Source organism: Poecilia reticulata, chromosome 16, assembly GCF_904066995.2.
Source record: "Poecilia reticulata chromosome 16, P_reticulata-male-v2, whole genome shotgun sequence".
Taxonomy (NCBI): domain Eukaryota; kingdom Metazoa; phylum Chordata; class Actinopteri; order Cyprinodontiformes; family Poeciliidae; genus Poecilia; species Poecilia reticulata.
This window is the reverse complement of record NC_088845.1, coordinates 229,397-242,929: the sequence shown is the minus strand read 5'-3', so window position 1 is coordinate 242,929 and position 13,533 is coordinate 229,397. Positions and strand designations below refer to the sequence as shown.

At 42.5% G+C, this 13,533-nt stretch overlaps 1 protein-coding gene and 1 long non-coding RNA gene across 8 annotated transcripts in view; both read left to right on the top strand.

Moving 5' to 3' along the window:
• The first annotated feature begins 4,490 nt into the window (after nt 1-4,490).
• LOC145547709 (uncharacterized) lies at nt 4,491-5,999 on the top strand. Its single transcript, XR_014084009.1, has 3 exons — nt 4,491-4,717; nt 5,137-5,241; nt 5,680-5,999. It is a non-coding gene; the product is annotated as an uncharacterized LOC145547709 (long non-coding RNA).
• Nucleotides 6,000-8,615: 2,616 nt separating this feature from the next.
• adam15 (ADAM metallopeptidase domain 15) overlaps nt 8,616-13,533 on the top strand; it is a 30,054-nt gene continuing 25,136 nt past the window's right edge. For all 7 annotated transcript variants that reach the window (XR_014084008.1, XM_081597590.1, XM_081597589.1 and 4 more), the window contains exons 1-2: nt 8,616-9,212; nt 9,784-9,875. Coding sequence is in view for 6 of the 7 variants with exons in the window: in XM_081597590.1 (XP_081453716.1) it covers nt 9,068-9,212; nt 9,784-9,875 (237 nt within the window). In the remaining variant the exon portion in view is untranslated. The remainder of the gene's footprint in view (nt 9,213-9,783; nt 9,876-13,533) is intronic.

Here is a 13,533-nt window from a genome sequence, read left to right as displayed (position 1 = left end):
TCATATTGAACTGAATCATATTGAACTGAATCATATTGAACTGATTCATTTTGAACTGAATCATATTGAACTGAATTATTGAACTGAATCATATTGAACTGATTCATTTGAACTGAATCATATTGAACTGAATCATATTGAACTGAATCATATTGAAGTGAATCATATTGAAGTGAATCATATTGAACTGATTCATATTGAACTGAATCATATTGAACTGAATCATATTGAAGTGATTCATATTGAAGTGATTCATATTGAATTGATTCATATTGAACTGAATCATATTGAACTGATTCATTTTGAACTGATTCGAACTAAATCATATTGAACTGATTCATATTAAACTGAATCATATTGAACTGATTCATTTTGAACGGAATCATATTGAACTGATTCATATTGAACTGAATCATATTGAACTGAATCATATGAACTGACTCATATTGTACTGAATTCATATTGAACTGAATCATATTGAACTGAATCATATTGAAGTGATTCATATATTGAAGTGAATCATATTGAACTGAATCATATTGAACTGATTCATATTGAACTGAATCATATTGAACTGAATCATATTGAAGTGATTCATATTGAAGTGATTCATATTGAATTGATTCATATTGAACTGAATCATATTGAACTGATTCATATTAAACTGAATCATATTGAACTGATTCATTTTGAACGGAATCATATTGAACTGATTCATATTGAACTGATTCATATTGAACTGAATCATATTGAACTGATTCATTTTGAACTGATTTCATATTGAACTGAATCATATTGAACTGAATCATATTGGACTGGATTCATTTTGAACTGATTCATATTGAACTGATTCATATTGAACTGAATCATTGAACTGAATCATATTGAACTGATTCATTTTGAACTGAATCATATTGAACTGAATCATATTGAACTGATTCATATTGAACTGAATCATATTGAACTGATTCACATTGAACAGATTCATATTGAACTGAGTCATATTGAACTGATTCATATTGAAGCGAATCATATTGAACTGAATCATATTGAACTGATTCATATTGAACTGAATCATATTGAACTGAATCATATTGAACTGATTCATATTGAACTGAATCATATTGAAGTGATTCATATTGAAGTGATTCATATTGAATTGATTCATATTGAACTGAATCATATGAACTGATTCATTTTGAACTGATTCATATTGAACTGAATCATATTGAACTGATTCATATTAAACTGAATCATATTGAACTGATTCATTTTGAACTGAATCATATTGAACTGATTCATATTGAACTGATTAATATTGAACTGAATCATATTGAACTGATTCATTTTGAACTGATTCATATTGAACTGAATCATATTGAACTGAATCATATTGGACTGATTCATTTTGAACTGATTCATATTGAACTGATTCATATTGAACTGATTCATATTGAACTGAATCATATTGAACTGAATCATATTGAACTGAATTGGATTGAACTGATTCATATTGAACTGAATCATATTGAACTGAATCATATTGAACTGATTCATTTTGAACTGATTCATATTGAACTGATTCATATTGAACTGATTCATATTAAACTGAATTATATTGAACTGATTCATTTTGAACTGATTCATATTGAACTGATTCATTTTGAACTGATTCATAATGAACTGAATCATATTGAACTGAATCATATTGAACTGATTCATTTTGAACTGAATCATATTGAACTGAATCATATTGAACTGAATCATATTGAACTGATTCATTTTGAACTGATTCATATTGAACTGATTCATATTGAACTGATTCATATTAAACTGAATTATATTGAACTGATTCATTTTGAACTGATTCATATTGAACTGATTCATTTTGAACTGATTCATATTGAACTGAATCATATTGAACTGAATCATATTGAACTGAATCATATTGAACTGATTCATTTTGAACTGAATCATATTGAACTGAATCATATTGAACTGAATCATATTGAACTGATTCATATTGAACTGAATCATATTGAACTGAATCATATTGAACTGAATCATATTGAACTGAATCATATTGAACTGAATCATATTGAACTGATTCATATTGAACTGAATCATATTGAACTGAATCATATTGAACTGAATCATATTGAACTGAATCATATTGAACTGATTCATATTGAACTGAATCATATTGAACTGAATCATATTGAACTGAATTGGATTGAACTGATTCATATTGAACTGAATCATATTGAACTGAATCATATTGAACTGATTCATTTTGAACTGATTCATATTGAACTGATTCATATTGAACTGATTCATATTGAATTGATTCATATTGAACTGATTCATTTTGAACTGATTCATATTGAACTGATTCATTTTGAACTGATTCATAATGAACTGAATCATATTGAACTGAATCATATTGAACTGAATCATATTGAACTGATTCATTTTGAACTGAATCATATTGAACTGAATCATATTGAACTGAATCATATTGAACTGATTCATTTTGAACTGAATCATATTGAACTGAATCATATTGAACTGAATCATATTGAACTGATTCATTTTGAACTGAATCATATTGAACTGAATCATATTGAACTGAATCATATTGAACTGATTCATTTTGAACTGAATCATATTGAACTGAATCATATTGAACTGAATCATATTGAAGTGAATCATATTGAAGTGAATCATATTGAACTGATTCATATTGAACTGAATCATATTGAACTGAATCATATTGAAGTGATTCATATTGAAGTGATTCATATTGAATTGATTCATATTGAACTGAATCATATTGAACTGATTCATTTTGAACTGATTCATATTGAACTGAATCATATTGAACTGATTCATATTAAACTGAATCATATTGAACTGATTCATTTTGAACGGAATCATATTGAACTGATTCATATTGAACTGATTCATATTGAACTGAATCATATTGAACTGATTCATTTTGAACTGATTCATATTGAACTGAATCATATTGAACTGAATCATATTGGACTGATTCATTTTGAACTGATTCATATTGAACTGATTCATATTGAACTGATTCATATTGAACTGAATCATATTGAACTGAATCATATTGAACTGAATTGGATTGAACTGATTCATATTGAACTGAATCATATTGAACTGAGTCATATTGAACTGATTCATTTTGAACTGATTCATATTGAACTGATTCATATTGAACTGATTCATATTAAACTGAATTATATTGAACTGATTCATTTTGAACTGATTCATATTGAACTGATTCATATTGAACTGATTCATTTTGAACTGATTCATAATGAACTGAATCATATTGAACTGAATCATATTGAACTGATTCATTTTGAACTGAATCATATTGAACTGAGTCATATTGAACTGAATCATATTGAACTGATTCATTTTGAACTGATTCATATTGAACTGATTCATATTGAACTGATTCATATTAAACTGAATTATATTGAACTGATTCATTTTGAACTGATTCATATTGAACTGATTCATTTTGAACTGATTCATATTGAACTGAATCATATTGAACTGAATCATATTGAACTGAATCATATTGAACTGATTCATTTGAACTGAATCATATTGAACTGAATCATATTGAACTGAATCATATTGAACTGATTCATTTTGAACTGAATCATATTGAACTGAATCATATTGAACTGAATCATATTGAACTGATTCATATTGAACTGAATCATATTGAACTGAATCATATTGAACTGAATCATATTGAACTGAATCATATTGAACTGAATCATATTGAACTGAATCATATTGAACTGAATCATATTGAACTGAATTGGATTGAACTGATTCATATTGAACTGAATCATATTGAACTGAATCATATTGAACTGATTCATATTGAACTGATTCATATTGAACTGATTCATATTGAACTGATTCATATTAAACTGAATTATATTGAACTGATTCATTTTGAACTGATTCATATTGAACTGATTCATTTTGAACTGATTCATAATGAACTGAATCATATTGAACTGAATCATATTGAACTGAATCATATTGAACTGATTCATTTTGAACTGAATCATATTGAACTGAATCATATTGAACTGAATCATATTGAACTGATTCATTTTGAACTGAATCATATTGAACTGAATCATATTGAACTGAATCATATTGAACTGATTCATATTGAACTGAATCATATTGAACTGAATCATATTGAACTGAATCATATTGAACTGATTCATATTGAACTGAATCATATTGAACTGAATCATATTGAACTGAATCATATTGAACTGATTCATATTGAACTGAATCATATTGAACTGAATCATATTGAACTGAAGCGGATTTGAATTGGCCCTGTGGTCTGAACTGGTACTGGCCCTGTTTAAACTGGTTTTTCTGCTGGTGATCTGCAGCCTGCAGGGTGTTGGACACACATTCACCCAGCAGGGGGCGACAGCTTCCTCCCTCTGCAGACTGCGAAGAGCAGGAACCGTTTTCATCTGAACTCACTTCCTCCTCCTCAGCATGCGTGTCCCCCCCGTCCCGCCTGCCCTTTGAAGTGTATGCCAGCTGTGTGGGTTGTGTCCTGGTGGTGGCGCTGTTCAGCTGCGTCCAGGTTTACACCAACCGCCTGCGGCGCGTCATCGCAGCTTTCTACAACCCGAAGGTAAAAACACCTGCAGCACCTGAGCTCATCATTACAAACTATATGTAACTAGAGGGAGGACGCAGAGACATGGGACAAGACAGAAACCTGTCTGTCTGTCTGTCTGTCTGTCTGTCTGTCTGTCTGTCCACCTGTCTGTCTCTCTGTCCACCTGTCTGTCTCTCTGTCTGCCTCTCTGTCCACCTGTCTGTCTCTCTGTCCACCTGTCTGCCTCTCTGTCCACCTGTCTGTCTCTCTGTCCACCTGTCTGTCTCTCTGTCCACCTGTCTGTCTCTCTGTCCACCTGTCTGCCTCTCTGTCCACCTGTCTGTCTCTCTGTCCACCTGTCTGTCTCTCTGTCCACCTGTCTGTCTCTCTGTCCACCTGTCTCTTTGTCCACCTGTCTTTCTGTCTCTCTGTCCACCTGTCTGTCTGTGCAGAGGGAGAAGAAGCGCGTCTTGTTCCTCTACAACCTGCAGCTCCACAGACGGCTGTCGTCCCCCAACAGGAGGACGCACATCAGCCGAGGACGGAGGACGGGGACGGTGAGCATGTTGTCCCCCTTCAGTCTGTCAGACAGTAACACTGTAAAAACCTAACAGTAATAATTTGGTTTATTGCACGTCGTAGAGAAAAACCTGAGATAGATATTTAATGGGCTTGCTCTCTAAATATTTAGATTAATATTTAACATATTTGATTTGGAAAATAAATATTTAGTTTGGAATTAAATACTTAGATAACATTTAACCCTAACTAAATATTTTACCTCCTAATTAAATGTTTAATTTGAAAGCTAAATATTGAGTCTGCAGCTCTGACATTTATAAATGTAGGAACAAAATGATCGAACTAAGACTTTGAAAAACGAACAGCCACATTTTTTGTCTATGACTTTCTAAATAAACTAAATTATTGCTGTTAGTTTTTTGCAGTGTGCCATTGACAGTACTCCAGCTTCTTCTTCTGCTCTCTGCCTGCAGATGTTTCAGCGCCTGACCAGGTGGGGGCGCCGTGTCCTTCGTCATCCCCGGCAGGATGCCTCAGACCAGGAGGCGACTCACTACGCTAGCGGCTAGCCGCTAGCCGGGGATCCGCCTGGAGACGCTCTCACTAACGTTCATCGTCCCAAATAAAACGCCACCTCCTCCTACATGTCCGGAGACGGAAACCGGAGATAAATGTGATGCAAAGAAAATCATCTGGAAGAACGACAACTTTCCCTGGAATGTCAGCCATATTTAAGAGGCTCTTCAGAACAAACAGCAAATGAGTCAATAATGCAATAAAACGGCAGATCTGGTCTGATCTGAGTTCAGCGTCTTCACACCAACTGAACTTTTCCTTATTTCTTAGGAAAACATGGAGAACGTCTCTGAACATCAGTTCAGCCCTGCCACAAATAGGCTCAGGGCTGGGCTTTGACTAGGCCACTCATCTCTCTCTGGCTGTTTGTTTGTAGTTGTTGTTCTGCAGGAAGGTGACCCTTGACCCCAGTCAGCTCTCCTGCAGGGTCTGTGCCCAGAATGTTCTCATTCAGCCCCACCCACCTGTCCCACGGCATGATGCTGCCATGTGTTCTCTCATGCATCTTGGTCCTCTGCGGGAAGCGGAGCAGAACTCTGCAGTTTGGTGGTGTATGAATACTTTTAGACTCAGACTGCGCCGCTCATGGAGGAAGAGGAAGAGTTGACTGCTCCTCTTTCTGCTGCTGCCCAGGTTTGACCACGTGATGTGATTACCGCCGACCGAAGCGTGGCGCCCACAGCTGATCCGCCGCAGCATGGCGCTCGCAGCGTGACGCCCGCAGCGTGACGCCCGAAGCGTGGCGCCCACAGCTGATCCGCCGCAGCATGGCGCCCGCAGCGTGACGCCCGCAGCGTGGCGCCCGAAGCGTGACGCCCGCAGCGTGACGCCCGCAGCGTGACGCCCGAAGCGTGGCGCCCGCAGCGTGGCGCCCCGCAGCTGATCCGCCGCAGCATGGCACCCGCAGCATGGCACCCGCAGCGTGGCGCCCCGCAGCTGATCTGCCGCAGCATGGCGCCCGCAGCGTGACGCCCGCAGCATGGCACCCGCAGCGTGGCGCCCCGCAGCTGGTCCGCCGCAGCATGGCGCCCGCAGCGTGACGCCCGCAGCGTGACGCCCGCAGCATGGCACCCGCAGCATGGCACCCGCAGCGTGGCGCCCGCAGCGTGACGCCCGAAGCGTGGCGCCCGCAGCGTGGCGCCCCGCAGCTGATCCGCCGCAGCATGGCACCCGCAGCATGGCACCCGCAGCGTGGCGCCCCGCAGCTGATCTGCCGCAGCATGGCGCCCGCAGCATGGCGCCCGCAGCGTGACGCCCGCAGCGTGACGCCCGCAGCATGGCACCCGCAGCATGGCACCCGCAGCGTGGCGCCCGCAGCGTGACGCCCGAAGCGTGGCGCCCGCAGCGTGGCGCCCCGCAGCTGATCCGCCGCAGCATGGCACCCGCAGCATGGCACCCGCAGCGTGGCGCCCCGCAGCTGATCTGCCGCAGCATGGCGCCCGCAGCGTGACGCCCGCAGCATGGCACCCGCAGCGTGGCGCCCCGCAGCTGGTCCGCCGCAGCACGTGCAGCGCTGCTTCATCCTCATCCCAACTGACTCTGGATCAGATTGTTCCTCTGACCCGCCGCTGACCTCAGCAGCCGCTAATCCTGCTGCTTCTGCTGCAGCCGGCTGGGATCTGATTCCAGACCTGCAGCCCGCCTTCAGCAGCTGCTGCACATCATTTCAGCCTGGAAACCATCACACCTTAACCGGTGGCCGCCATCCCGCCACCGCCTGCCTGCACCAGGACCGGGCGCCGAGTGGCCGTCACACTAACACCAACAGTTAGCTTTACGTAAAGAAAAAACAGAGGAGTTACCAAATATTTAGTCTGACCTGTAGATTTGAACTCAATATTCAGGTTGGAACTAAATATTTAGTTTGATAACTAAGTGTTTAGTATGAGGTTTACCTTTTAGCTTGCCAACTAGATCTGTGGTTAAATGTTTAATTTGAAGTTAAATTTGGAGCCAAATATTTTGTTTGTAAACCAACATTTAGCTTCAACCTTAATGTTTAGCTTTCTGACTAAATATTTAGTGTGAAGTTAAAGACTTAGCTTCCAAACTGCTAACATCAACCGTTAGTTTGGAACTGTGATATTTATAGTGAATTAATAACATGGTGAAGACAGGACTTTAAATAATAAACTCCATTTTTTACCCCTAAATAACCCAAATTATGGAAGCAAATTATTGATTGTGTAGTTTCTCAACTTAAAAGCAGAAACATGAAGGATCTGAAAATAAATATTTAGGCTGAAATACAGAAATTATGACAATGTGGGGAAAAAATAAATATATTTAAATAAAACATCTGAATAAAGACATATTTGTTACATATTTAAATACGGCAAGATAATGAACAACTTTCCCTCATAATGTTTTACATTCAGATAAGACAGAATATATATATAAAAATATAAAACATGTATTTTGCCACATTGTGGCACCTAGAGTAAGTATTTATTGCAGAGTATTTGTCTTTATGTGGCACAGATAATGATCCATCCCATTCTCAGGTCTGATCTCAGATGAAGAGGCGCCTGAGTCAAAGTTGTCCGGTGGGTGTGTAAATATTATTACACCAACATACAACATTTTAATCATCTCAACGGGCGTTTAAATACTGCTTCCGGTTGGTTTCCAAAGTAAAAGGTATTTAAAAGTTTAATGCTTCAACATTTTTCCATAACATTAGTTAAAAAAATAAACGACATTTTGCGTTAAATTTCTAAAACAGATTAAAAACTTGTTTAATGCTGCTCAGGGGCTGAAAACAGATTTAGTAAAGTGTGTGGTGCTCTTATTTTGATGGGTAACGTTCAGCATGTCCGGTGTGTGGCGCGTAGCTTCACTCAGCGGGATGACGTCTTCGTTAGCTCCCGGTATTAACACGGGTGTTCCGGTGTCCTATTATGAGTCGCCTTCACTGATTTTAATTCGTACAGAAAGAAGTTCGTGAGTCCGGACGGAGCTACCAGCCTGAAACCGAACCGGTTCTGTTGGTCCTTTCCGCAGTTCCTCCCAGAAAGCTGCAGTTTTACCAGAAACTACGCAGTTCGGGAACAGGGCGGGAGTCCCGCCGCATTAACGGGACCGACAAACGGTCCCGCTGGTAGTCCGGAGCCCTGACCCGCTCGGTTCGGTCTTATCGGGCTCTCACTGGGAACAGAGGCGCCATGGAGTCCTGGTGGAGCCTTTCCCGGAGCTCCGACACCGGGAGGTAACCGGAGCGGGACAGGAGAGCCTCGCACGGCGGACAGCGGCAACCTGTTGCCGGTTTCCGGTGACACAGAGAGGATGAGCGGCGCCGCCGGACCGCCGCTGCCGCTGGTGCTGCTGCTGCTGGGCGGCCGTGCGGCGTTCATGGTCTGCCGGTCCCTGAACGCACCGCAGGACGGAGCGGTTCTGTCTGCGGAGGTCCAGATGGACGCAGCTCTGACCGGTAGGGAGGTTAAAGGTCAAACCATCAGGAAACTACAGGAAATAATCAGAACAAGCAAATTTACATTTTTATTAACTCCATTTTATCAAAAAAAGCTAATTTAAAAAACATGGAAATGTTAAATATGCTTATGGTTTAGATAAATTATTTTACAGGTGCTTTGTAAATAAATAAAAATATTTTTGCCAGTTAGTTGACTTTGGTAAATAAGCCTCAGCCTAATGTGAGTCATTTCGTGTTTCTTTCTGGTATTTTGCCGACTGCGGCTTCCAGCTGCTGATGAAACTTTTTCCACAACACTCTTCCTTCCACTCAACTTTCCATGAATGTGTTTGGATGCATCCCTCTGTGACCAAACGGCTTCTTAAGGTCAACGTCTGCTGGACTTCTGTCCAGTTATGTCGGACAGAACAGAATATTTAAATTTTCTGACAATTTGGGTTTTTATTTGCTGGAATGATCCAGTTTTAACAACTGGAATAAATTAACTTCTTCATGTTTTTCTGTTGACATCTTAAAAATCCACATATTTGAATGGGAGTCACTCAGGGTCCCGCTCTGTGTCTTTAAGGTGCGGACAGACAGAGACGTCCCTTCCTGGAGAAAACTCGTCCCTTCGTCCTGGTGGACGGACAGAGACGGAGTCTGGCTGAAGCTGTGCAGGTTGGCGCTGGTTTTACTGGTTTTACTGGTTTTACTGGTTTACTGTTGGGTAAATGCTGAACGTTCACAGATGTTTCCATTGTTGGTGCGTCAGAAAAAGTCACCGATCTCAAAACTTTAACAGTAATTCTTATTTATTTACCAAAACTAAGACATTTAACGGTTTGATTGTTTCATTTCCAAAGATTTCCACCATTTTTCTTTTCGCCAACTCTTAACCAAAACAAAAGCCGATTAGTTTGCTGGTCTGTTACCATGGTAACCCGATGGGAGGGTTGCTGCAGCACCGTGTGGCGTTCAAGTACGGCCCGGAGGTCAGACCTTTCAGCGTTCTACTCTGATCATCTGATCAAAAACTGAATCTCCAGTTTACTGGACCGGATCGGCCCGGTTCTGTCAGACGGCGTTCCAAATGCAATCGGCCACAAAACTAGCAACTTTTTTGTTAGTGACTTGGTCAAATATGACTCAGTTAATTTTAAATTTTCAGGTCGTTATTAAGGGAAAGTAAATGTTTTAAGTAGCTTTTCAGTTCTAATTTATTTTTATTTTGTAATAATTCAGAAGGTTTTTGCTTCTTCACTTGATTTGCTCTGAAAACGGCGACTCCTGTCCATGTTTCTGTAAATTATTGATAATGAATCGGAGGGAATCATTCAGGATAGCTGAGCAGAACCCAGACTTTGAGGGGCTTATTTTGGCGTTGATGTCGGACCTGCGGGAGGAATCCGCCGCCCTGCGTTCGGGTTTCCTCCCGCCCCGCAGACGGGCCGCCGCAGGAAGGAAGCCGCGCCGTTTTCACCCGCAGCTTCCTGCAGGAGCGCCGACATCTGAACACAGGAGGACGGTCGCTTCCTGTGCAGCTGACAGAAACTCTGAGCTCATTTCCTGCAGCAACCCCCCACCTGACTCCACCCTGCAGGGAGGAAGCGGGGAGTCCAGCAGGAGAAAGTGGGAGAGCCTGGTGGACTCTGCGGTTTCCCTCCAGACCAGGAGCAAACCAGCCAACCAAAACGGATGATGTTTGAACCCACAGTCCGATGGAACCGGGTCGACTTTCTGTACGCTGGAGCTTCGCATAAATGATCCGAACGCTGAAACGTCTGACTTTTGGGTCGCGTTTGAACGCCACTCGGCCGCTGCAGGGTCCGGCCGCTGATTGAACCCACATGCTTCGGTTCTGACAAACATCTGGGATCCAAGCTGATGGGTCCCCTTCCACCAATGGACCCACTTCCTGGAGGAAGCAGAAACCAGAACCTTCCAGCCGGGTTCTGACGCTGACCCGGCTGGGTTCTAGCTGGGCCGATCGAGGCTTAACGTCTGATCATGACTCGGTAACGATCCCACCCGGCCAGCAGCCGAGGTGGAGGAAACAAACACGCCTCGCAGGGGAATCCTGCTGCTCCACCCAGAGCTTTAACTGGGATCCAACTGGGCCGGTTCTGAAGCCAGCAGATAAACAATAGAGCCGACCAATCAGAACCAGAGATGTTCTGATACTGAACTGGACCAACACATCCAGTTTACACACTGTAAGCAATCCGGTTCTGGTCGGTCCAGTCTGGTCCATTCCAGTCCGGTTCTGTCCAGTTCAGTCTGGTTCAGTCCAGTCTGTTTCTGGTCCATTCCTGTCTGGGTCTGGTCGGTCCAGTCCGGTTCTGGTTGCTAACTTGGAATGCTAACTAAAAGCTCAGTTTAAATCTGATGATAGACATTTTCTTCCTCCCCCTATTTAGCCTGACTTGTTAGTCTAGAACTCTAGATCTATAACTATAGATCTATAGCACTAGAACTATAAATCTAGATCTATAGTTATATTTATATAACTATAGATCAATAACTATAGATCTATATCTCTAGGTTATAGCTCTAGGTCTATAGCTCTAGATCCATAACTCTAGATCGTTGATCTTTGTCCAAAGACAACTTCACTTTCTGTTCGTCTGGATAAAGTTTTGGCTCCTCCTTCATTTATCTGTTATCAGCATCTGATCTGTGATTGGCTGGTTCTCCTGATGACATCATGAAACTAAATGTGTTCATATTTAAGAAGCTTCAAGTTCTCAGCTGCTCACAGAATATCAGAGACGGCATGTCTCTGCGTGTCTCTACGTGTCTCTACGTGTCTCCACATGTCTCTGCGTGTCTGCGTGTTTCCACGTGTCTCTACGTGTCTCTATGTGTCTCTGCGTGTCTCTACGTGTCTCTATGTGTCTCTGCGTCTCTACGTGTCTCTATGTGTCTCTATGTGTCTCTGCGTCTCTACGTGTCTCTATGTGTCTCTATGTGTCTCTGCGTCTCTACGTGTCTCTATGTGTCTCTATGTGTCTCTGCGTGTCTCTGCGTGTCTCTACGTGTCTCTACGTGTCTCTATGTGTCTCTGCGTCTCTACGTGTCTCTACGTGTCTCTACGTGTCTCTACGTGTCTCTGCGTGTCTCTGCATGTCTCTACGTGTCTCTATGTGTCTCTGCGTCTCTACGTGTCTCTACGTGTCTCTGCGTGTCTCTACGTGTCTCTATGTGTCTCTGCGTCTCTACGTGTCTCCACATGTCTCTACGTGTCTCTACGTGTCTCTATGTGTCTCTGCGTCTCTACGTGTCTCCACATGTCTCTACGTGTCTCTATGTGTCTCTGCGTGTCTCTACGTGTCTCTATGTGTCTCTGCGTCTCTACGTGTCTCCACATGTCTCTACGTGTCTCTATGTGTCTCTGCGTCTCTATGTGTCTCTACGTGTCTCTGCGTGTCTCTGCGTGTCTCTGCGTGTCTCTACGTGTCTCTATGTGTCTCTGCGTCTCTACGTGTCTCTACGTGTCTCTGCGTGTCTCTACGTGTCTCTATGTGTCTCTGCGTCTCTACGTGTCTCTACATGTCTCCGCGTGTCTCCACATGTCTCTACGTGTCTCTATGTGTCTCTGCGTCTCTACGTGTCTCTACGTGTCTCTGCGTGTCTCTACGTGTCTCTATGTGTCTCTGCGTCTCTACGTGTCTCTACATGTCTCCGCGTGTCTCCACATGTCTCTACGTGTCTCCACGTGTCTCTACGTGTCTCTGCGTCTCTACGTGTCTCTACGTGTCTCTACGTGTCTCTACGTGTCTCTACGTGTCTCTGCGTCTCTACGTGTCTCTACGTGTCTCTACGTGTCTCTGTGTGTCTCTGCGTGTCTCTACGTGTCTCTGCGTGTCTCTACGTGTCTCTGCGTGTCTCTACGTGTCTCTGCGTGTCTCTACGTGTCTCCATGTGTCTCTGCGTGTCTCCACATGTCTCCGCGTGTCTCCACATGTCTCTACGTGTCTCCACGTGTCTCTACGTGTCTCCACGTGTCTCCACGTGTCTCTACGTGTCTCCACATGTCTCTACGTGTCTCCACGTGTCTCTACGTGTCTCCACATGTCTCTACGTGTCTCCACATGTCTCCACGTGTCTCCACATGTCTCTACGTGTCTCCACGTGTCTCCACATGTCTCCACGTGTCTCCACATGTCTCTACGTGTCTCCACGTGTCTCTACGTGTCTCCACATGTCTCTACATGTCTCTACGTGTCTCCACATGTCTCCACGTGTCTCTAGTCCATCAGTGTCTGTTGGTCCAGCTTCGATTCAGCAGCAGAGTCTCGGTGTGAATCTGAAGCGAAGCTCTCCGACTCCTTCAGCA